The sequence below is a fragment of the Callionymus lyra genome, chromosome 19, assembly GCF_982586985.1.
Source record: "Callionymus lyra chromosome 19, fCalLyr1.hap1.1, whole genome shotgun sequence".
Taxonomy (NCBI): domain Eukaryota; kingdom Metazoa; phylum Chordata; class Actinopteri; order Syngnathiformes; family Callionymidae; genus Callionymus; species Callionymus lyra.
This window is the reverse complement of record NC_141836.1, coordinates 3,449,380-3,476,040: the sequence shown is the minus strand read 5'-3', so window position 1 is coordinate 3,476,040 and position 26,661 is coordinate 3,449,380. Positions and strand designations below refer to the sequence as shown.

The 26,661-nt window shown below is 36.7% G+C and overlaps 1 protein-coding gene across 1 annotated transcript in view; it reads right to left on the bottom strand.

The window, feature by feature from the left end:
* mgll (monoglyceride lipase) overlaps nt 1-23,301 on the bottom strand; it is a 33,483-nt gene extending 10,182 nt beyond the window's left edge. The window contains exons 1-3 of the mRNA XM_087781343.1: nt 22,997-23,301; nt 11,295-11,401; nt 6,327-6,463 (exon numbers count right to left, since the gene is read on the bottom strand). Of these exons, the coding sequence (XP_087637469.1) occupies nt 6,327-6,463; nt 11,295-11,401; nt 22,997-23,286 (534 nt within the window). The 5' untranslated portion in view covers nt 23,287-23,301. The remainder of the gene's footprint in view (nt 1-6,326; nt 6,464-11,294; nt 11,402-22,996) is intronic.
* Between the last annotated feature and the right edge of the window lie 3,360 nt (nt 23,302-26,661).

Sequence of the window (26,661 nt, the reverse complement as noted above, 5' to 3'; positions counted from 1 at the left end):
CTACTGATCTATATATACATGTATGTAGTTAGAAGTGTATCATAACTTTCACTACTGATCTATATATACATGTATGTAGTTAGAAGTGTATCATAACTTTCACTAATGATCTATATATACATGTATGTAGTTAGAAGTGTATCATAACTTTCACTACTGATCTATATATACATGTATGTAGTTAGAAGTGTATCAAAACTTTCACTAATGATCTATATATACATGTATGTAGTTAGAAGTGTATCATAACTTTCACTACTGATCTATATATACATGTATGTAGTTAGAAGTGTATCAAAACTTTCACTACTGATCTATATATACATGTATGTAGTTAGAAGTGTATCATAACTTTCACTACTGATCTATATATACATGTATGTAGTTAGAAGTGTATCAAAACTTTCACTAATGATCTATATATACATGTATGTAGTTAGAAGTGTATCATAACTTTCACTAATGATCTATATATACATGTATGTAGTTAGAAGTGTATCATAACTTTCACTACTGATCTATATATACATGTATGTAGTTAGAAGTGTATCAAAACTTTCACTAATGATCTATATATACATGTATGTAGTTAGAAGTGTATCATAACTTTCACTAATGATCTATATATACATGTATGTAGTTAGAAGTGTATCATAACTTTCACTACTGATCTATATATACATGTATGTAGTTAGAAGTGTATCATAACTTTCACTACTGATCTATATATACATGTATGTAGTTAGAAGTGTATCATAACTTTCACTACTGATCTATATATACATGTATGTAGTTAGAAGTGTATCATAACTTTCACTACTGATCTATATATACATGTATGTAGTTAGAAGTGTATCAAAACTTTCACTAATGATCTATATATACATGTATGTAGTTAGAAGTGTATCATAACTTTCACTACTGATCTATATATACATGTATGTAGTTAGAAGTGTATCAAAACTTTCACTACTGATCTATATATACATGTATGTAGTTAGAAGTGTATCATAACTTTCACTACTGATCTATATATACATGTATGTAGTTAGAAGTGTATCAAAACTTTCACTAATGATCTATATATACATGTATGTAGTTAGAAGTGTATCATAACTTTCACTAATGATCTATATATACATGTATGTAGTTAGAAGTGTATCATAACTTTCACTACTGATCTATATATACATGTATGTAGTTAGAAGTGTATCATAACTTTCACCACTGATCTATATATACATGTATGTAGTTAGAAGTGTATCATAACTTTCACCACTGATCTATATATACATGTATGTAGTTAGAAGTGTATCATAACTTTCACCACTGATCTATATATACATGTATGTAGTTAGAAGTGTATCATAACTTTCACTAATGATCTATATATACATGTATGTAGTTAGAAGTGTATCATAACTTTCACTACTGATCTATATATACATGTATGTAGTTAGAAGTGTATCATAACTTTCACTACTGATCTATATATACATGTATGTAGTTAGAAGTGTATCATAACTTTCACTACTGATCTATATATACATGTATGTAGTTAGAAGTGTATCATAACTTTCACCACTGATCTATATATACATGTATGTAGTTAGAAGTGTATCATAACTTTCACTACTGATCTATATATACATGTATGTAGTTAGAAGTGTATCATAACTTTCACCACTGATCTATATATACATGTATGTAGTTAGAAGTGTATCAAAACTTTCACTAATGATCTATATATACATGTATGTAGTTAGAAGTGTATCATAACTTTCACCACTGATCTATATATACATGTATGTAGTTAGAAGTGTATCATAACTTTCACTACTGATCTATATATACATGTATGTAGTTAGAAGTGTATCATAACTTTCACTAATGATCTATATATACATGTATGTAGTTAGAAGTGTATCATAACTTTCACTACTGATCTATATATACATGTATGTGGTTAGAAGTGTATCATAACTTTCACTACTGATCTATATATACATGTATGTAGTTAGAAGTGTATCATAACTTTCACCACTGATCTATATATACATGTATGTAGTTAGAAGTGTATCAAAACTTTCACTACTGATCTATATATACATGTATGTAGTTAGAAGTGTATCATAACTTTCACTACTGATCTATATATACATGTATGTAGTTAGAAGTGTATCATAACTTTCACTACTGATCTATATATACATGTATGTAGTTAGAAGTGTATCATAACTTTCACTACTGATCTATATATACATGTATGTAGTTAGAAGTGTATCATAACTTTCACTACTGATCTATATATACATGTATGTAGTTAGAAGTGTATCATAACTTTCACTACTGATCTATATATACATGTATGTAGTTAGAAGTGTATCATAACTTTCACTAATGATCTATATATACATGTATGTAGTTAGAAGTGTATCATAACTTTCACTACTGATCTATATATACATGTATGTAGTTAGAAGTGTATCAAAACTTTCACTACTGATCTATATATACATGTATGTAGTTAGAAGTGTATCATAACTTTCACTACTGATCTATATATACATGTATGTAGTTAGAAGTGTATCATAACTTTCACTACTGATCTATATATACATGTATGTAGTTAGAAGTGTATCATAACTTTCACTACTGATCTATATATACATGTATGTAGTTAGAAGTGTATCATAACTTTCACTACTGATCTATATATACATGTATGTAGTTAGAAGTGTATCATAACTTTCACTACTGATCTATATATACATGTATGTAGTTAGAAGTGTATCATAACTTTCACTACTGATCTATATATACATGTATGTAGTTAGAAGTGTATCATAACTTTCACTACTGATCTATATATACATGTATGTAGTTAGAAGTGTATCATAACTTTCACTACTGATCTATATATACATGTATGTAGTTAGAAGTGTATCATAACTTTCACTACTGATCTATATATACATGTATGTAGTTAGAAGTGTATCAAAACTTTCACCACTGATCTATATATACATGTATGTAGTTAGAAGTGTATCAAAACTTTCACTACTGATCTATATATACATGTATGTAGTTAGAAGTGTATCATAACTTTCACCACTGATCTATATATACATGTATGTAGTTAAAACTGCATCAAAACTCTTCTCCTGCTTCACACTGAGCTGATCTGCTGCAGGAAGAGCATCAGATAAGCATAAGAACGAAGTGAACGAGGGATGATAACAGATGAAGGGTTGAAAAGCTAAACAAATAGAGCGACGAGTGAAAACAAGCGTTACATAAAAAAAAACCTGGCACAGGACGGACCCGTGAGGCCGGAGCCAAAGCGACTCGGTGAGAAAGCGAGGGACAGAGGACGAGTGGGACGCAGCCAGGACTGGTTTGTCAGCTCTCCCAGAAGATGATGCAGAAGCTCTTGTACTCCAGATCAAGGTTCGGAGAGACGGTTTGGAAACACTTCATTCCAGGTCAAAGAACATGTTTTAAATATTGAGTCTTATTTTGTCTCCATGAAGCCCGGAGAGACCAGAACCATGAACCACGAGAGTCATAATAAAGTGACTTCGATCCTCATCAGATGCTTCTTCACTGGCAGCAGATTTTCACGGTCGAGTCAGAAGCAGCTTCTCTCGCTGAACTTCTCTGAGGAGCAGCAGTTATTGAGAACGTCATCGTAAATGTTCCACCAGAGCCACACGGACCTTCACACTTCACACAGTCAATCACTGCAGGAGTGATTTCAATAAACACCGATTCTATTAAAAACATGTTTAGAAGACGCTGGTGTCGAAGCCTGTGAACATGAAATACAACTTCACTCGTCCTGAGGCCAAACATTTAAACATCTCTTCGTTTTTTTTTAATCTCGTTTGTTTAGAAGGAGCCGAGTGTTCCGTGGAAGTCAATATAGCCGCGAGAGAGAGAGAGAGAGAGAGAGAGAGAGAGAGAGAGAGAGAGAGAGAGAGAGAGAGAGAGAGAGAGAGAGAGAGAAAGAGAGAGAGAGAGAGACAAAGAGAGAGAGAGAGAGAGAGAGACAAAGACAGAGACAGAGACAAAGAGAGAGAGAGAGAGGGAGAGAGAGAGAGAGAGAGAGAGACAGAGACAAAGAGAGAGAGGTGAAGAAAGAGAATGTTCCTCTGCTGAGGAAGAACAAAAAGGTGTTTCTGGGTAAATGATGTTGGTTTGTTTTCTGTGGTAATTATTTCTGTTTTTCTAGCTATTATTAGTTTCATGTTCTCTGTGTAGTTTGTACAGAGTCGCACACATGACACTGTTAACAGCAACAATGAATCTAAGGTCCTGGGTTCGATCCCTGACTGTCATTTGTGGTTCCTTCATTCTAGAAATGGTGTTGTGTTGCGGCTGCAGTAGTAGACCTCCACGCCCTTCTTTTCTTCTTGTCCAGTGTTGAGGCATCATTTATTTACTTTTTATAAATTTTATACTTTTTACATTAAAAAGGCACAAGTAAATACTTCCTTCCCGAGCTGAAGGACAAATGAAATCCAACGAGATTCAGATGATGACTGAGGACGAGAGGATACTGTGACTCCAGAAGCTTTTAAAGCTGATGTTTGGACATATTTTGGTTTGAAAACAAATTAAAGCAGTTACAACTGAGAACGAGAGGATACAGTGAGTCCAGCAGCTTTTAAAGATGATGTTTGGACATATTTTGGTTTGAAAACAAATTAAAGCAGTTACAACTGAGAACGAGAGGATACAGTGAGTCCAGCAGCTTTTAAAGATGATGTTTGGACATATTTTGGTTTGAAAACAAATGAAAGCAGTTACGACTGAGGACGAGAGGATACAGGCGCCAGTCTGTCGCAGGGCACACAAATACACACAACCATTCACACACACACTTATGCCTAAGAAAATTCTTAAGTATTTTTTTAAAGAACCTCTGCACGTTCCTGGACTGCGGGAGGAAACCGGAGTTCCCAGATTAAAGCCGTGCAAACAGACTCCTTCTCAGAACGTGAGCTCGTCTTCTATCCCAGCAAACACTTCCCAGTACTCAGAACAAAAACCTCTTCCTGTTGCACACGATTAAACAGTCACTGAGTTCTGTTACATCACGTCGTCGGACCTTCACTGAACATCTCCGTCCAAACTCACCGAGAGAGAAACTGGGCTGAAGGTGAAACAACACGACGACAAATACGTGGAGGGAACACTGGCGGGTCAGTGAACCCTGATCCACGATGTGTGTCACCGTGTGAAAGAGCAGCCGGAGCTCACGAGCGTCACGTGTGCATCGATCGACTGACGGTTCAATCCTGATGGATTCATTTCATTTAAAACAACCTTTTCACTGACGATCCTCGAGTCATGAAGGTTTTAATCCAGGAACATCGAGTTCTTCAAACCAAACCATCTCACGGTGGATCAACAAGAACATTTCAGTCGTCGTTCTATTTAAAGTGTTTAGTAAGTAAGTAAGTAAGTCAATTATATTTATACAGTGCTTTTCTAGACCAGGGTCACAAAGCGCTTAAACAATCAAAACAAAATTCAATAAAATATATACTTTAAAGGACAAGACAAAACTGATAACACACACAGGAGTTCCAGAAAATTAAGGAAAAGCCTTAGTTTAGTTTAGTTCTTTAGGAAGTTTAGTTCTTCTTCTTTTATTTATTTATGTCATTGTTGTGTTTTTTCTAATGTTGTTGTTTTTCTATATGATGTCACATCTTTAGGACTATATGTGTGGAAAAAATATAATAAACATAAAAGAAAAAGAACAAAAACGCATTTAGGGATGTGTGTATTTTCGTGTGTTGATTTTCTTTTTTCTATTTGTGTTTTTATACTGTATATATGTGTTTGTGTAAATGTGTGTGTATATGTGTGTGTGTAAATAGGGGTGTGAATGTGTATATGTGTGTGTATATGTTTGTGTGTGTTTTTGAGAGTATGCGTATATTGGATGTGTATGTGGTTGTGTATGTGCATGTGGACGTGTGTGTATTCGTGAGTGTGAGTGTGTGTGTCTTCATGAATGTGTGCTTGCATATGTGGTTGTGTGTATGAATGTATGTGTGTGTATGTGTGTGTGAATAAATTCAATGTGTTTATGTGTGTGTGTGCTTGTGTGGGTATTTGAGTGTGTGAGTATGGTTTGTGTGTGTCTACGTGTCTAAGTGAACTTGTGTATGTGGTTTTGTGTGTGCGTTTGTATGTGTGTGTGCACATCCTTGAACCAAACACAAGTAAAATAGATACAAATGTACTTCAGTGGATAAAGAAACATGTAACAAAGGATTGTGTGAACATTGTGCGACAGCAGAAGCTCGTACCATGGAGTGAGCCACGATGAAGACAGGAAGTCCAGGATGACGAGACTTGACCATGTCCACGTGTTGCAGGAGGTCTCGGACGTAAATGTGGAAATCTTTGATCTCCAGTCGCGCTCCTTCGCTCTGACCGTGACCCACTGTGGAGAGAGAAGCATCGTTAACAACACAATAGTGATGACAATATCTACACAAAACAATCAAAACAGTTGCTTTAACAAACTCTAAAGATGTGTCTGTGCATACAAGTGTGTACATGTACAGTGTGTGTCCGTGCATACAAGTGTGTACATGTACAGTGTGTGTCCGTGCATATACAAGTGTGTACATGTACAGTGTGTGTCCGTGCATACAAGTGTGTACATGTACAGTGTGTGTCCATGCATACAAGTGTGAGGTACATGTACAGTGTGTGTCCGTGCATACGAGTGTGTACATGTACAGTGTGTGTCCGTGCATAAAAGTGTGTACATGTACAAGTGTGTCTACATACAGTGTGTGTCCGTGCATACAAGTGTGTGTACATGTACAGTGTGTGTCCGTGCATACGAGTGTGTACATGTACAGTGTGTGTCCGTGCATAAAAGTGTGTACATGTACAGTGTGTGTCTACATACAGTGTGTGTCCGTGCATACAAGTGTGTGTACATGTACAGTGTGTGTCCGTGCATACAAGTGTGTACATGTACAGTGTGTGTCCGTGCATAAAAGTGTGTACATGTACAAGTGTGTCTACATACAGTGTGTGTCCGTGCATACAAGTGTGTGTACATGTACAGTGTGTGTCCGTGCATAAAAGTGTGTACATGTACAAGTGTGTCTACATACAGTGTGTGTCCGTGCATACAAGTGTGTGTACATGTACAGTGTGTGTCCGTGCATACAAGTGTGTGTACATGTACAGTGTGTGTCCGTGCATACAAGTGTGTGTACATGTACAGTGTGTGTCAGTGCATACAAGTGTGTGTACATGTACAGTGTGTGTCCGTGCATACAAGTGTGTGTACATGTACAGTGTGTGTCCGTGCATACGTTCGTCTCTGCTTCACTACAGCAGTGGATGAGATGTGATTCGAGTTGCCATGGTAACTGACATTGACTCAAATTGATCCAATAACAGGAGTTGAGCTCATAAACATGTGTCATCTCACACCTCGGTGTGCGTGTGTGTATGTGTGTGCGTGTGTGCGCGTGAGTGTGTGTGTGTGTGTGTGTGTGTGTGTGTGTGTGTGTGTGTGTGTGTATGTGTGTGTGTGTGTGTGTGTGTGTGTGTGTGTGTGTGTGTGTGTGTGTGTGTGTGTGTGTGTGTGTGTGTGTGTGTGTATGTGTGTGTGTGTGTGTGTGTGTGTGTGTGTGTGTGTGTGTGTGTGTGTGTGTGTGTGTGTGTGTGTATGTGTGTGTGTGTGTGTGTGTGTGTGTGTGTGTGTGTGTGTGTGTGTGTCCCAGGCCTGCACGACAGCTCGACCTTCATATTAACGCTGATAATTGAGCGAGAAAAGCTGCTCCAGGCTTGTCGTCTGTAACTGAAGCTCGTCCATCAACCGGATCAATAGTTCATCACCTGTCGCTGCAGATACATTTACCTCCAGCAGCATGTGCGTCTCTCTCAGCTCAGCATGTTAAAATGTCAACAATTAAGTACTTTTTAAGTTAATATTCTCCAAATTAAATCTGATCTTTTACATTTAAATGAATATAAACAATATATTCAGATCATTAAGTGAGTTCAAGCTCATTTCAACTCACTATTCAATCATGTGAACGACTCAGCAGCAGAGCAAACTGATTTACGACGTGAAAAGTGTCATATTTTATTCATCAGACAGGATTCGAAGACGGAACTATTGAGCGTTGATGCGTTAGAAAGAGGAAGTTTAGATGTTTGCAGGCGTGTTGAGAGCATTTTATTCCTGGACGTGACATTTCGAGTCAGCGATCAATAGAATCAATATTTTCTTTTTAAGATACTTTCTTTTGATTCAAATCATATCTCATTTTTTTTGTTTACCATTGCTCTTGGTTTAATACTTCAATAAAGTGTGTATAAAATAAAAAGGCAGAAGTAATTACTTCCTCCCGAGCTGAAGGACACATGAAATCCAATGAGATCCTGGTGATGACTGAGGACGAGAGGATACAGTGAGTCCAGCAGCTTTTAAAGCTGATGTTTGGACATATTTTGGTTTGAAAAATAAAGGAAAGCAGTTACGACTTCGTCAAGAGTCATGTGGTCTGTAAATACTACAACACCAGAGTCAAGTACTGGACAATACTACACATATATACTTGTTACTACAGTATCACAACACCAGAGTCAAGTACTGGACAATACTAAGCATATATACTTGTTACTACAGTATCACAACACCAGAGTCAAGTACTGGACAATACTACACATGTATACTTGTAACTACACTATCACAACACCAGAATCAAGTACTGGACAATACTACACGTATATACTTGTTACTACACTATCACAACACCAGAGTCAAGTACTGGACAACACTACACATTTATACTTGTTACTACACTATCACAACACCAGAGTCAAGTACTTGACAATACTACACATATATACTTGTTACTACACTATCACAAAACCAGAGTCAAGTACTGGACAATACTACACATGTATACTTGTAACTACACTATCACAACACCAGAGTCAAGTACTGGACAATACTACACATTTATACTTGTTACTACACTATCACAACACCAGAGTCAAATACTCGACAATACTACACATATATACTTGTTACTACAGTATCACAACACCAGAGTCAAGTACTGGACAATACTACACATATATACTTGTAACTACACTATCACAACACCAGAGTCAAGTACTGGACAATACTACACATTTATACTTGTTACTACACTATCACAACACCAGAGTCAAATACTCGACAATACTACACATATATACTTGTTACTACAGTATCACAACACCAGAGTCAAGTACTGGACAACACTACACATGTATACTTGTTACTACACTATCACAACACCAGAGTCAAGTACTGGACAATACTACACATATATACTTGTTACTACACCATCACAACACCAGAGTCAAGTACTGGACAATACTACACATATATCCTAAAGTACTACAATATAGCACACTGTATCATATACATATGGTATCAACACACACTGTACATATCTTGTTAACACAGGTGTATCTAGTTGTAACTTGCAACAAGCAGTACGTCGAGTCACATCTTGTATTGTGTAGCAGACGATGGTAGAAGAACAAACTGAGAACGACTCGTGTTCTTGTGATGTTTTGTTTCTCCCTCAGGGATAATGAGAAGTACAGGCAGCAGAGTGAGGCTCATGATGAGGAACACAAATACTAGCCCACTTGTTATTCTGTCACAATATGATAATATAATTGAATACGTTTACAGGAAAACTGTTACGTCATGTTTTCAAGTTGATTGATTGAAAAAAACTGACAAGAGAGACAATGGATCTTCTTCTACGAACAATCTTAAAAATATAGATTCATTCAATTTATTTTAGAACAACTATTAATGTCGAGACTTTATACAAGAGTATAAATGGACATCACAGACCATGGAGGTATTTGTATTTGAGTCTTTGTGGATGAAGAAAAGTGATCGTCTCTACCTGTTTGTTTGTACTAGAGCTAGTGTCACTTAGCATCATAGCTAACTGTGTCCTGAGGTGAAAATGTTACTTAAACCAACAAATCTCTTCTTTAATCCTGTTAGTAGAACTAACAACCTCACACGTACACTTACTGTAGTGTATGTATTCAGGGAGGTGTAGGCAAGTATACGGTGATACAATACGTATCACGATACAAGGATACGATATATATTAATGATGTAGTAACAAGTATATATGTGTAGTATTGTCCAGTACTTGACTCTGGTGTTGTGATAGTGTAGTAACAAGTATATATGTGTAGTATTGTCCAGTACTTGACTCTGGTGTTGTGATAGTGTAGTAACAAGTATATATGTGTAGTATTGTCCAGTACTTGACTCTGGTGTTGTGATAGTGTAGTAACAAGTATATATGTGTAGTATTGTCCAGTACTTGACTCTGGTGTTGTGATAGTGTAGTAACAAGTATATATGTGTAGTATTGTCCAATACTTGACTCTGGTGTTGTGATAGTGTAGTAACAAGTATATATGTGTAGTATTGTCCAGTACTTGACTCTGGTGTTGTGATAGTGTAGTAACAAGTATATATGTGTAGTATTGTCCAGTACTTGACTCTGGTGTTGTGATAGTGAAGTAACAAGTATATATGTGTAGTATTGTCCAGTACTTGGCTCTGGTGTTGTGATAGTGTAGTAACAAGTATATACGTGTAGTATTGTCCAGTACTTGGCTCTGGTGTTGTGATAGTGTAGTAACAAGTATATATGTGTAGTATTGTCCAGTACTTGACTCTGGTGTTGTGATAGTGTAGTAACAAGTATATATGTGTGTATTGTCCAGTACTTGACTCTGGTGTTATGATAGTGTAGTAACAAGTATATATGTGTAGTATTGTCCAGTACTTGGCTCTGGTGTTGTGATAGTGTAGTAACAAGTATATATGTGTAGTATTGTCCAGTACTTGACTCTGGTGTTGTGATAGTGTAGTAACAAGTATATATGTGTAGTATTGTCCAGTACTTGACTCTGGTGTTGTGATAGTGTAGTAACAAGGATATATGTGTAGTATTGTCCAGTACTTGACGAAGTCGTAACTGCTTTCATTTGTTTTCAAACCAAAATATGTCCAAACATCAGCTTTAGAAGCTGCTGGACTCACTGTATCCTCTGGTCCTCAGTCATCACTGTATCCTCTCGTTCTCAGTCGATACAGTGCAGTGCGTATTCTAGAAACCTTACACTAGATGTGATCTAACATCTGATGAAACACATCAACAGAAGCATCAGTTGTGAGTGTAAGGAGAGTCGTGTGTGTTGCTGACCGTGATCGTGACCGAAGGCAAACACCGACATGTCCTTCAGCTTCTGTCCGATCTCGTCGTACGGACCCGTGTGCTCGGCGGCGCCGTGAGCGATGAACGCCAGAGCCCTGAGACGGCGAGGAGAGGAAAAACATGAATCAACACACAGCGCACATTTGGCTTCCTCGTTTGCTACTTGTTTACACACAGACACAAACAGGAAATGTCTCAGGCTCCATCCGGGGACATGTTTGTCTTGACTAAATATGTCGCTGCCATAATAGTCTCAGGGCCTCGTGATCTCTAGAGAAATCTCAAGTAAGACGTTACAACACAAGAAAAGAATGTTTTAGATATGTAGATAAAACTTTATTGATCCCTCATCGCCTCCATCAACACAAACATATAATACCAATATAATAAAACAGATGACGAGAACTTTTACTGACATTAAAACTCACTTCTGAAATAAACAACATCTATATCAAAAGATGTTTGTTGTTCTTTTAGGCCGAAGTGAAACAGTGACAATATTTTAGTTCAGTACTCCAGATAAAAGTTTGTTTGGAATAAAAAAAATTAACATTTGAAGTTAAAGGGCACCTAATGTGCTAATTTAAGTGTGTCTTAAATTGTTCTAGGCCCTCTATTATACTCTATTATACTCATCAGTTTTGGCTAAGAAGAAATCTCGTCCCATCGCAACCACGCCCACTCTGCTCTGATTGGTCACACAAACACGAGTTGCATTCAAGGACTCACGTAAATTTCAAACTCACCCCTAAAACTCCCTTTTTGTACATTAAAAACGAATAATAAAAATAAAGTTTGCTGCTTAATGTACACATTACAAAAACACCTAAAGGCAGAAGTAACTCTCATCATGTTTACGTAAATATTTATATTGTTACAAACATGTAGGTTATTTACTGATTAAGGGCTTCTAGGGGAGGACACCTGCACCAGAGTGATGTCAGAATGTATAATTTAAACCGTAATCTCGTTTGGCGAGATTTCAGACGAGAACTTTATTAAGTAATAACTTGAAAAGGAGCAACGTCATGATTAATGACCGACTGCATTTTGAAGAAGATGACTTCAACATTTATAACATGTGAATAAGTCAGGAGAGTTTTCACATTAGGTGAACTTTAAGTAGTAAACTGTTGTCTATAGTAGTGGTTGGTCTGTGTGTGTTTTCTATAACAGAATAAACATAAATAAATCTAATAAATCCATCCATCCTTCTTCATATATACATTCATTTTGTTGTTGTAAAGCTCTGACTTGTGTTTAAAATGGGTATTAAATGTGATACATTATTGTGTATTAAACTAGAGGGATTTGCACAAAAACACACAAACACACACACATACAAAGTTGCTAGTTATCTAGGGGTGAACAAGGTTCTATATATTACCAGGAGTTGATTCATTCTGAACTATAAAGTATAAATACTGTCAAAACATAATTTAAGAATTATTTTTCATTCGACTCTTGGATCTTGTCCTGAACAATTGATTGACATAGAAAAGTTTTATTCTAAAATTAAAAAATGTGTTTTCTATTGTCTGGTAGAAACACAGCAGCAGGGGCCACAGAACTAAAAAACATGGACCACGTCTAGATCAGACTCTTGACACTCGTAGATCATAAAGTTTCCTCTTCTTCTCTACAGGAAGCCACAGGGACCCAAGACTTCCTCTTCACTGCTGCAAATGTGTGTGCACACGCATGTGTGTGTGTGTGTTAGCATGTGTGTGTGTTAGCATGAATGACTGTCTTTGTGCTTGAGTTTGGAACACACATGCTGAGGAGTCGCGGGGGATTAATGGGGCTAATCAGAGCTCAGTGTAAGGATGACATACAATGAAGAGCTTTAACAGAGATCTCAGAACGTCCTGCTCGCCGGACAAGGTTTTTAACCGTTTGTTCGCCGTCTTTTTGTTGCTCACTTCTAATTTCTACAGTTTTTCTTTCAACAAAATAGTTATCCAGTGAAAAAACTAGTGAAAACACAAGTTACAGCGGAAAAGAACCAGTGATTAAGTGAAGAAACAAGTGAAAACACAAGTTAAAGCGAGAAATAAACAGTGATTAAGTGAAGAAACAAGTGAAAACACAAGTTACAGCGAGAAATAAACAGTGATTAAGTGAAAAAACAAGTGAAAACACAAGTTACAGCGAGAAATAAACAGGGATTAAGTGAAGAAACAAGTGAAAACACAAGTTACAGCGAGAAATAAACAGTGATTAAGTGAAGAAACAAGTGAAAACACAAGTTACAGCGAGAAATAAACAGTGATTAAGTGAAAAAACAAGTGAAAACACAAGTTACAGCGAGAAATAAACAGTGATTAAGTGAAGAAACAAGTGAAAACACAAGTTACAGCGAGAAATAAACAGTGATTAAGTGAAGAAACAAGTGAAAACACAAGTTACAGCGAGAAATAAACAGTGATTAAGTGAAAAAACAAGTGAAAACACAAGTTACAGCGGGAAATAAACAGTGATTAAGTGAAGAAACAAGTGAAAACACAAGTTACAGCGAGAAATAAACAGTGATTAAGTGAAAAAACAAGTGAAAACACAAGTTAAAGCGAAAAAAACAAACATTGATTAACTGAAAAAACTAGTGAAAACACAAGTTACAGTGAAAAAACAGTGATAAAGTAAGAAAAAAACAAGCTAAAATTGAGCCACCGATCGATCTAAAACACTCTTGATCCAGAAATACATGTTTTTAAAGCATTAGTCCACGTTTTATATTTAATATTGTACTTTTGAAACCCAAGAATGTTCATTTATAACGTCAAAGACGAGGGTTTCTTGTCTGCTAAAAGAAACTGGTAATGAAACGGTTCAGCGTAAGCAGCTCTGTGGACTCTCTCCCTTCATTAGTGCCTTGCTCACCGGCCGTCTCTCCCTCCACTCTCATGGGAAGTAGAGATCCACTCGTCTCCCACAGGGTTCCAGGAGCTCAAGGAGTTTGTTTAAAACACCCAGAGAGAGAGAGAAGATCCTCTTTTGTCCACGGCAGCAACAACACAACTGACACAATCCTGGCTCTTCAAACGTTGACTCACACACTAGAGCCCACACATGGTCCTTGCATCGCATGACGGGGTTTTGTTTATTTATTTTTTCAATATGCTTTATTTTTAAATCATGGCAAATAAGGAATTATTTATATGGATATAAGGACAAAGGGTAAATTATAGTGATGAAATAATATTAAATTAAAATAATAATAATAAATAAATCATCATCTATGTCTAATAAATGATCTTCACATCCTAAAGACTCAAACCTTTGGAGTATATGGACTTGTGACCTGTGTGGGTTTTAGGGGGGGAGGGTAACTTGATCTGGTCAAAAGAATGGGGGCACAAAGAAGACCCCTCTGTGAAAAATCCAATGTTTTTGGCAAATCCTTCTAGTTTTAGGATGAATGACCAAAAGTGACATACATTCGTAAATAAGAAGATCCTTAAAATGTAAATTGATATTAATTGAAAAAAAATAATATATATATATATATATATATATATATACTGTATATATTAAGGAGATTTTGTAACAAAAAAAAGTCAATCAAAAGCATTCCGTATTTATTATACATTTTTTTAAAAAAAAGGACGACTTCACTTCATCAAAAAGTTGTTTTCCAACCCTGTTAGTTAGTTAGCAGTATTTTTAAAAAAAATACTATGTGACCAAAAGTTGACAGTAATTCGTAAATAAAAAAACATTTTAAGAACATACAGTATACTGTATATATATTTATGTTTACATATATATTTTTATTTTCAGATTTATTGAATACAAAAAACCCCACTAAAGATTTCCATTTATTTCATATTTAATACTTAATAAATATGTTATTTCCATAATTTCAGAAACTTTCAAGGGTGACTTTGATGTATTTTTCTACCTCCAGCTAGTACTTTATATGGTCACATGTTCTGACCTCCATCTGGCCTCCATGATGAAATGAATCGAGAGATTACAGGCGTCCAGACATGGAATGTTAAGCTGATTATTCAACTGTGGGTGAGTTTCTGCTCGTGTTCCACTCTTTTGTCCAACATGAACATAATCCTGGAGTAAGAACATGATAGAGCGACACATGATAGAGCGACACATGATAGAGCGACACATGATAGAGTAACACATGATAGAGCGACACATGATAGAGCGACACATGTTCTACGGCGACGCAGGTGCTGACAGGTGAACACGCCCGACGATCATGGGTTCATATGCGTGTGAAAGTTCTGATTGTAGCGACGAGTCGATCGTTTCATTACTCATTACACACACATGAATAAACAACCTCAGGTGTTTTCTCTCACACTCGCCTCAGTACAGTCAGGAAGTTGATGTTTTCTTCAAGGTAGACTTTGATAGAACCGAGCCACGAAAACATGGTCATCAGGACGAAGACTAAACAAAGCCTGGAAGCCAAACAATGAGTCCACTCTCATGGGAAAAAAGTATTTTTAATTCCATCTTCCTGCTCCTTTGTTATCTCGCCTTCGCATTTAATTGTGATTTATTGACTCGCGTCTGATCTCACGTGTCCTTGATGACATAACATGGAAAGAAAAACTTGGTATAATAATAATAAAAAAATAAGAGATAAATGAATAAAAGTGAAATGATGATGTTATTATATATTTTGTTATCCCTTTCTTTCATCTATGTTCTTTATATGTGCACTTTGTTTTCTTTATTTGCACTTTGTTCCTGTTTTAAGGAAACTATTTACAAATAACATCCATCCATCCATCCATCCATCCATCCATCCATCCATCCATCCATCCATCCATCCATCCATCCATCCATCCATCCATCCATCCATCCATCCATCCATCCATCCATCCATCCATCCATCCATCCATCCATCCATCCATCCATCCATCCATCCATCCATCCATCCATCCATCCATCCATCCATCCATCCATCCATCCATCCATCCATCCATCCATCCATCCATCCATCCATCCATCCATCCATCCATCCATCGGTTCATCCATCTGTTATATTTAAAGTCACAAAGTGCTTTTTAAAGGAGTTAAAAACAACAGAGAATAAATAAATAATAAAAATAAATAACTTGATTAACTTGTTTTATTTATTATTTACATGTGTTTATTTTATTTCATGTTGCCACCATAAAAAAAATCAAGTGTCGTGTTTATAAAATGGTTGTGATAAAAATAAAGTGTGATTCAGATCGACTGGTGTGTTCTTACATCGGAGCTTAATAATATTGGAATAACAGCGTAAGTTACTGCGTCTTGTTCTATTAACTGAACGGTCGATGTGTTTTATCGTTGCGTGTTTGTGTCAATAGAGCAGAAACGATCCTCTCAGGACCAACAAAGCTTCCATCAGTGGACGGATCAATGAAAGTGCAGCGCTGAGCAGCAGGAAAAGGAAATGAACAAACGCATTCCCCTGACGGAGCAAAGTCACGTCGAGGGCGTTGGTTTGAAAGCATCGTGTGTAAATGAGCAACACCGAAATGTTGTGGAGTAAACATGGTTGTCGTGAGGGACCCGGTCGACACGCCCGTGGAGGTCAGAGCCCGGAGCCATTGAAGACATGCCAATCATTACCGGGCTCCGCCTCCCCCAGCGCTGGCCTTTAACCCACTTCCTCGTGCCTGAGAGAACGGGTTTTTTTCCAGGAGCAGGTGACCTCTTGACCTCGGCCTCATCTCTCTTAACCTTGTGCTTGTATGGCTCGGTCTAGTGACGGATTCCTGGTTTGATCTGTTTCAAGGTTTAACCACGGGAACAGAAACATGTTTGATCGTTTAAAAAAGTGACTTCAAGTGAGACATTGACAGTACGTCTCTGATTAATATGTGAGAGAAGCAGAGTTTGTGTACAAACAGTTACACAACACGACTTGAAGAGAGAAAACATTCATTTGATCTGTTTGCCTTCGAAGAAAAGTTGATCCATTTTGAATGAATATGTTTGTTTTACAGGCAAATATTAAATGACAGGTGGATTAATATAAAACTGGTTTTAATCTGAATAGAAGAAAAAATAACACTTGGGGATTTTTCTGAAGATGCTTAAGGATTCAAAGAGGAAATAAAAGTCAATAATAAGGACAATATTAAAGGATTCGCTCTTTCAAATATAACAAACTATCATTATATTGTAATAGAAGGAACTTCTTAAACGAATCAAGCATAAATACATGAACAAATTCAGTTTGTTTTCCTGCTTTTAGACTTGATTTCACACTTCAATTTGACATAGAAACGACTGCAATGGTATAAAGTAAAGGCGGTCTAATTATCGTATTCATCTTTTTCATGGTATTCATCTATTTTTTTAATCCATGACTTTACTGTTTCTCATTGAAAGTTGCCTTTTTGTAAAATCAGTTTTTTCTTAACTTATATTACTTTTTTTTGACATGTTAACTTACAGAATTTTATCAACACCTGATGTTTTATTTGGGAATTACTCATCAGTTTAAAACAATAAATGTCTTTGTGAAGAAACATTTTTATATAAAATGTTGTTCTGCTGCAATAAGGAATTAAAAAAAATAATATTTAGGTATTTTCTCTGCATTTTTGGTGAGATTAAATAAAGAATAATTATATCAATTAATCATCTTTATTATCTTTTACCTCTTAATATATATTTAAGACATCTAACCTGAAGGTATACATTCAAACTCCACTCATGCTCTACTCTCATGTCGACTAACGTTGGATTATTTTCAGAGTAATCTGAGTTACTGACCAAAGTGTTTGTTCATTTTAATGTAACGACCGGAGCTCAGTTGTCTTGGTCTTCATCTTAAAAACATCCAAATACGTCCATACTGCTCGTCTGTAACGTTCTCTTGGATTGAAGCTCCACAAGAGAAGAATTGATCAGAAAATAAATATAATAAATGGCTATTTTAAGCTTGAAGATGAAGACGAAGACAACTGAGCTCCAGTCGCTACATTAAAATGAACAAACATTTTTGTCTAGAACTCTAAAAAGGAACAGATGACTCTGAGTATAATCAACATGAGTCGATATGAGCGTAGAACACGAGTGGAGGTTCCAGTGACCTGTCACTTTAAGGAGCATAAATGTGGGACTGGATCAATTGATATGGAACGACGGCCCCAAGTGGAGGTTTGTTCCAACTAATTAATTCACCCCCCGCTGACGGGTTGGCGCCCGGCGGTGTGACTTTGCTCAAGAGCTTCTGTTTGCCAGCTCCATAAAAGCTTCACACGCTCGCAATAATGGATTTGATTAAAGCGAGTTGCTGTGGGAGAAACGCTGGGAGGACGTTCGGCGGCACCGGCAGTAAAGATAGTGGTTAATTAAAACAACAAGGCTTAAGAAGGAATACGATTTCTGTCAGAAACAACTGCTGAACATGTTGTTTTCCACCGTGACGAAGTGACATCAGTGAAGGAGAACATACTCAATGAATACTTTACGTCAGGGTTTTTAATATTTGTTGTTGTTGTTGTTGTTGTTTGTTTGTGATCCCTGAATGTAAACGTGTTGTTTACTCAACGTCAACACCAGGTAAACAATATTGTTTACACTTCTGAAAATCAAAACTATATACGACTTAAAACAAAAACTACATTCATGTAGTAAACAGTAAGAAGGAGAGATTCTGTCGCTCAGTTCCACCGCAATCTGACTATTTAATAGAAAAATAAAATGTATTGTTTAGTGTAATAACGGCACACACACACACACACACACACACACACACACACACACACACACACACACACACACACACACACACACACACACACACACACTTCTGTACTTACGTATATATTTCACATTTATTTATTTATTCATCACTACTTAATTTATTTATTTTTGAGTTCATTAATATTGTTTTATTTTGTGTATTATTGATTTAATTACTATGCTTTTATTTTTACAATTATTCATTTTTGGACTATAATGTGTTTTCATGGTTAACTAATAACTAATCCTTGTTCTTGTGAGCTGCTGGTTTGTTAAATGTCACTGGTGTGGAAAGAATAAAAGCTCCATCTGACAATTATGGTGGTCCATCTCTGGAGAAGGTCTCCTGAGGAGAGAACCACCTGTGGGAGGTGACCTACTTTCATACCTGGACCATGTTTCACGATACACCTGATCTCCGGAGGCTGACGACGCCTTGAGGACCTAATTATCTGGTGTTGGTCACCTGATCGTTTCTTCGTCTTACGACAGATTAAACCGTGGAGATGTTCTTCCATCACTCAGTGTTTTGAGTCGTCGTCTGCATCCTTGTGCTACTACAAGAAGAACCCTCTTACATAAGCACTACAAAGCTGCTCCTGGACGCCACTGCATCTATTTTAAGCTTTCACTGATTCAGACTTTTAACTTGAAAATACACTCTCTGAACACTCACCAGTACTTCACCATCTAAACTCTTGACACAGATTCACATCTACGGAACACAACTGGCCAAATGGACGATTCTCGTTTTCAAAAACACATTTTGTTGAATATGTACCGACTCTTTTCAAAACACATCGTTCTCTGCACACACTGACTTCACCAAACCACGGGAAATCTGACACAAATTGTAATGATTCTGCCGAAATACTTTTTTCACGTCACGAGGTCAATCAAAGTTCAACAGGTTTCAAAAATACATAAAACAACTGAACAGTAAACTGGTTCTTCAACACAGACAGTTCAGAGTAGACTGTATTTTTCCGAGGAGGCTCCGATCATTGAACATCTGCAGGAAACTCCTCTGCATGTTCTACCAGTCTGTGGCTTCCTTCCCATGATGCAACACTTATAGACTCAGGGACTCATTCATTCCTTGTGATATTAGATTGTTTAATTCTGAGTTTGGGGGCAGGAGTGAAAAGACGATATTCCATGTTAATCTTTGTATCCTTTACTTTGTTATTTTTTCTTTTGATCTATGTTCTTTATCTTTAGATTGTGTCATCTTTCTTTTTATTGAACTCTGTTCTTGTTCTATGAATCTATCGTCTGTGTTGCTGGAAAAACTATTTCCCGAACGACAGCTCCAGAGGATCAATAAAGTTGATCTTTCTAACTGCTTACAGACTTTTATGTTTTAGATTTACAGGTATTTGTATGAAACATGTTTTTTTTCTCTTCACTGTACTTCAACACAGTCACAGTAGTGTCAACAATATATTAGAACAGATCAAGTTTCAAAGTGTGTTTACATTGAACACAATATCACTGAACATTCTGAACCAATAACAAAAGCAAAAATCCTGCATAAAAAGGCGAGAAACTCAAATTAAAAAGTACAAATTACTGTATCTAATCTTTCATCAACATCTACTGACATATACTGTTTTTGAACTGATATCATTGCAGCAACAGAGGTTTTAATACTGTATCTTCAGTTTGGACGATTGTTTTTGCGTGTTTTTTGCCTGTCTACATTCGTGAATAATGCAAAAACAATCCATTATTGTGTCCGTGTGTTAGGATATTTGTTCATATTGTGTTTAAACCACATGAAGTGTGTTCACGATGTTGTGCTAATTGTGTTTAGAAAACTTGTTGGCGACTAAAACAAACTGTAATATAAAAGGTCAACGCGAGTCACAGATTGGTCAACATGAACCACTGCCTGCCGTCCAGATGTTTCTTCTCGCGGCGACTCGTTCCTCGCACACTTTGAGAAGCTGATGTGTAACATCTGTGAGTCTCCTCCACACGTGACGCGAGTCAGATCTTGTGGAGTCGAACCTTCCAGCTGTCTCTGAGGAATCATTCGAGATTGACGGAAATTAAAAATGAAATGAATGGTTTTAATGGAGGATAATTGTAGCCATCTTGCCCGCCGTTACCGTGGCAACCACGCTGTCATTCTCTCTTTAATTGAAGCGCAAGAGAAACCATTTTAATCTGGTAATAGTTTAAGGCAAGTCACGCAAAACGGGAGGCAACACCCTGAACAGGTCACGAGTCACTTTAGTACACACTTTAGTACACACGACTGACACGCTCACAACCATAAATAATTCATGAACGTTTTATTTATGGAACGAGATCAATGGAAAAAGTGATCCAACCAGGTTCAAAAGTTTCAATTCAACAAATGTTTGAACGCACGAGCGTCGACGAGACTACGACGAGCGACATGTTTTTATAACGTCTTTGTATTGTTCTCAAGCAGGTCGTGACCTCTGACCCCTTTAAATGAGGAGATTTACATATTAAGAGGTTGACACTAATACGCTGCACAATGGATATGATTTGAAAAGTGGAAGGAATATGGAGTAAATGTTCTGTCTGAGGTAAACAATTAAAATTAAAAATGTTCCTGGAGTAATGAAACACAAGAAAAGTGTAAACTCAACAATATATAAGTGTTTGTTATTGTTATTTATATTATTTTATTTCCTTGATGAGGGACATGCTGGATCTACATACATTTGTATAAGTAAATATCAATATGTCAACAAATTGAATGAAGATGTGATAAATAACGTCACAAATCAAAGTTCTATGACATCACAAGACAGGCTTTGATCACATGTCTTGTAAAGACAAAGTCAAGCAGGAAGTTATTACAGCAAGACATGCTCTTATTTGTGAAACTCGTGTCATGTGACGCTTCAAGGAAAAAGAGAACATGGTGTCGACTAACCAGGAGCACATTAGTGAACCAGACACACCAGGAAGTGCAACTTAAGGCTCATGAATAATGTCGAGAATAATTGATTTGACCATAAAAACCTTCATATTTTACCTCCTTTCTGTAGAAAACTTGCTTTTATAATAAAACATAACGATCAGTTCTAGTATAATTTGGTCCAAAGGAACCGGCATAATGTCACATGTTGATCCAGGGGACGACAAATCAATTTCCTCAGGGGCCCTTATTATATACTGGGACTGGTGTGAGGGGCCGTCAAGCAAAAATCCCCAAAACAACACGAGTGCTATTCTTTGGCACGACATTTACAACATACCCTTAATATAAGTGTTTCACAACAGAGCTTTAAACTATAAAATATTTATAAACATGAAGCATCAACGTAGCAAATGTAAGCTTTCAATTAAAAAAAATGAATAATTAAAGAACATAGTACTGCAGGAATAACACATGCTAACAAGCTAACATGCTAATAATTAGCTAAATATGTGCTTGTTATTATTACATAGTTATAGTTATAATATGATTAAATTAGCAACATATCATTTTAATAACAAATATATACATTTACATAACAAATGTAAGCTTTCAAAAAAAAAAAAAATATATATAGTTAATGTTACAGCAGGAATAGCTCAACAAGCTAAAATGCTAATAATTAGCTAAATATATAGTTGTTATTATTATATAGTGATTAAATTAGCAAAATAACACAATTTTAACAACAAATATATACATTAACATAGCAAATGTAAGCTTTCTTTAAAAATACATATATATAGTTAAATTGACAGCAGGAATAGCTCATGCTAACAAGCTAATAATTAGCTAAATATGTGGTTGTTATTATTATATAATGATTAAATTAGCAAAATAACACAATAAATCCACAAATAACACAATTTTAATTAAAAAAAAGAAAGACATATATATATATATTAAGAAGGCTCAGATTGTGCAACTAAACTGAAAATAAGTTTTGTAAATTAGTAAATAAAGATGATTTCTTCTTCCGTCTCCACACTGCGGGCTCCGGTGCTCTTACCTCGGCGTGTCGGGCTCCCAGTAGCGGCAGAACAGGTGCTGTCCGTCGGCGTTGACGATGTGCGGCAGGTCGCTGTACGGGACTCCCTGCGGACTCCGCCGCGGAGCAGCTCCTGACTCCGGCATGGATTGATCTGAGAAGACGGAGAGAAGCGACGTCAGCTCGCCGCCGTACATGAACCAGCTGCAGGCGGCGACGAGCAGGCAGGAGCAGACGAGCACCGACGGCATGTTGTTGTCAGACTTAAAGAAAGAAGGAAGATTTGACGTAAAAAAAAAAAACACGCGCATACGGGCGAGCTTAACGACGTGACGTCACAAAGCAATACACTGCCTTCACCACAGGCACACGAGCAGGGCCACTGCGGCTCCGGTCCAGGCCCGGGGCAAGAATCTGCTGTGAGGCCCCCTTTCAGAAAATCACACCTCAACCCACTAAATGACATGTTTGTCATTTTGTAGGTAAATTAAACCCCTAAATACCCCGAAATAAAAACATTTTGATTCATGAATTACCATCAGGATCCACAAACCGTTTGAAGGATCATTATTCTCTGGACACACGGTGAGAAGTTCCCGAACAATTGAGCCACATTGAGCTCCATCAGTGATTATCACTATGATTTTGATTAAATAAATAAAGAGTAATAGAAGATTCAAGAGTATTTAATGCCATAATAGAGCATTAAATATGCAATAAAAAGAAGACTTGCATTATTAAGATAGTACACGGAACACAAATAAAAGAGGCAGAGTATCAAGTGACAAAAATAGTATTATTATTATTATATAATAGTATATTATTGGGTAAAATGATTTCCGTACACGCTGGTTTTCAACACTTTCAATCAGTTGTGTTATAACAATCACTTTAACATGTTTTTGCCTTCAATGATAATGTTTCCTTCAATTGGGTCACAGGAGCCTGGAGCTGATAACAATGTGTGACTTTCTCAAATTTGCTTTTCTCTCTTGCAGAAAAATAAAATTGTAGCAAACGTCATCTTTGACTAATTAGCTTTTGTTTGTATTTATTTTCCCCTAAAGCTTTTTCTGTCCTTTTTGTTTCCATTGTTTGCACGAGAGGATCGGGACAGTCAGTGTTGAGAGCCGTTTTGTTCCGGATGATGTCGACGAATAAACATTTGTGAAGGCAAATGATCAAGATATTTTTGAATACAAATACACTATTTAGTCATATTCCCGACGATCTAACCACCAGCTGCAATTAGGGGGGTTGAAAATATGGATATGGTGATATATATCCAAGATACTTTATGGATATTTGACAGCACTGCATACATTTTCTTATAGAACATTTAAAATCTATATTACCGATTATTTTTTTAAAATACTGACGCAGTTTGTTGTTCATTTTTCTGTTGAAATGAAACTTCTGTCCATTACGTCCTCATCGGCTAAGGAACAATGAAATCCCGGAAGAGATGAAAGCGATGACTGAGGACGAGAGGATACAGTGAGTCCAGCAGCCTTTTAAAGCTGATGTTTGGATATATTTTGGTTTTAAAAACAAATTCAAAGAGTCATGTGGTCTGTAAATTATGCAACACCAGAGTCAAGTACTCGACAATACTACACATACAGTATATCTTCGATACTACACTATCACTATATAGTGTATCGTTGACCCTGTATCGTGATACGTATCGTTAGATTCTTCCAAATACACACAACCGTAGTTGCGATGTGTACATAAGACGTTAATTCTAGTTGGATCGTTTCTTATTATTTTTATTTAAATAATAATAATACTTATTATTACAATAATTACTTTGCATATAAAGTGTGATGGATAATAAATATGACATATAGTCCGGAACATAAACAGTTATTATAGTTATTATTTAATCCCATCAACAACACTATACATCACGTTAATATACAACGGATTAAACTGTTATAATTTCAAATTAATTGTATGTTTTTTAATCCTTTTTGTGATTGAAAACCACTACAAATTTTTGGATATATTGACTAAAAATAGACTGTAATAAACACAGAAATTAATCCATATGCATCGATAATAAACATATATAACAGAGTAATATGTGTTTTTATGTCTCCACGCCAGCATGTGCAGCATGACAATGGAGAGTGAGGGTCACAGTAAAAATAGTCCCGGTGTCACATTTCGAGCCTCAGTTACCTGTGACAAGCATTTCCTCACGCACGACCACAAACACCGAGACGCGCACGTCCACTGACCGACACTGGCATCCACCACCTCACGCGCGTGCACGGGCGTTTGTTTACGTCCGAGCGTTCGTGCACGTGAAATAAAGACCCGCGGATGATAACAGGACTCGTTGAAGATGAAGAAGCTTCAACATCATCATCATCCTCAGCTGCTAAAAATAACGCAGTGATGGAGAGACGGTGATGGAGAGAGAGAGAGAGAGAGAGAGAGAGAGAGAGAGAGAGAAAGAAGACGCGCCAGTAAATAAGTCGCAAAATGTGCGTCAAATTGAAAGAGAAAAAGAGAGAAAACCTGCGCAGAAGCGATGAAGTTCCTGCGGTGGTCCTGCTGCGTCCGCTCACTCCACCAGCTGAGGGAAGAATGCAGCAGCAATGTTCAGGCAGAAACTAAATAAGTGTTCACACACACACACACTCTCTCACACACACACCCCGCTCACAGAACCTGTCTCTCTGCCTCTGGAAACAGTCTCACACACACACACACACACACACACTCCCCCCTCAGAGGCGGAGACATGTGACCTCAAGATCTTGAATGGATCCAAACATTTCCGGACAATCATCGCCTCAAATAATCCATAAACTCCTGACAATATATTTATTAAAACAATGTATTTAAAAATCCATTTTTTAATTATTGACTGGAAACAAAACAACACAAAACCTGTTTGTATTTTTATAGCACATTCCGTTGATTCCTGCCTCGCACCTGCTCAACGCTGCTAAAAATAAAACAAACACAAAAACTAATTGTACAGTCACTGGTTGTTAAAAAATGTTTACTTTTACCGTCTTCTACGTGTAATGTAGAATAACTACTTCATTTTCATACCATATTCTGGTTAACATTATGTCAAAATGTGTTGTTTTTTTTGGAAGTTGTTTTTGTTTCCCACTATTTAATCAGAAAAAAACAATATACTGTATAAAAAAGACAATATATATTAGTATATTTAAAATACTCAATGTATTTCATTATTTAATAAACAAATTCAATGTATTATCCAACACTTTATGAAGGAATATGATCCAAGGTATTAGCACAGCTATGTTCTTTATATTTGCGCTTTGTTCTTTATTTGCCCTTTGTTCTTGTTCTTGTTCTTGTTCTCTGGAAAACCCATTTTTCCCGAAGATCTCCAGAGAGATGAATAAAGTCAAGTTAAAAAAAGCAGTTTGATGTTTTTACACTTTAAGTATTAACGACGATTGATGAATCTCATTAAAGACCCGATCAGTTGGATTTAAAGATGGTGTTTTTGGCTCCCCCTGGTGTCGCCAATCGATGCAGAAAGTGTCGCTGCTCGTTCGAAGTATTTCGCTCGTCGACACACAAGGTAGGATTATAAATAAACTCACATGTTTGTCTCCGTGTTGTTGACAGTGAAGTTGGCCTGACGTTCCTCACACCTACATAGCAAACGAGGCCTGAGACCACGAGGCGTC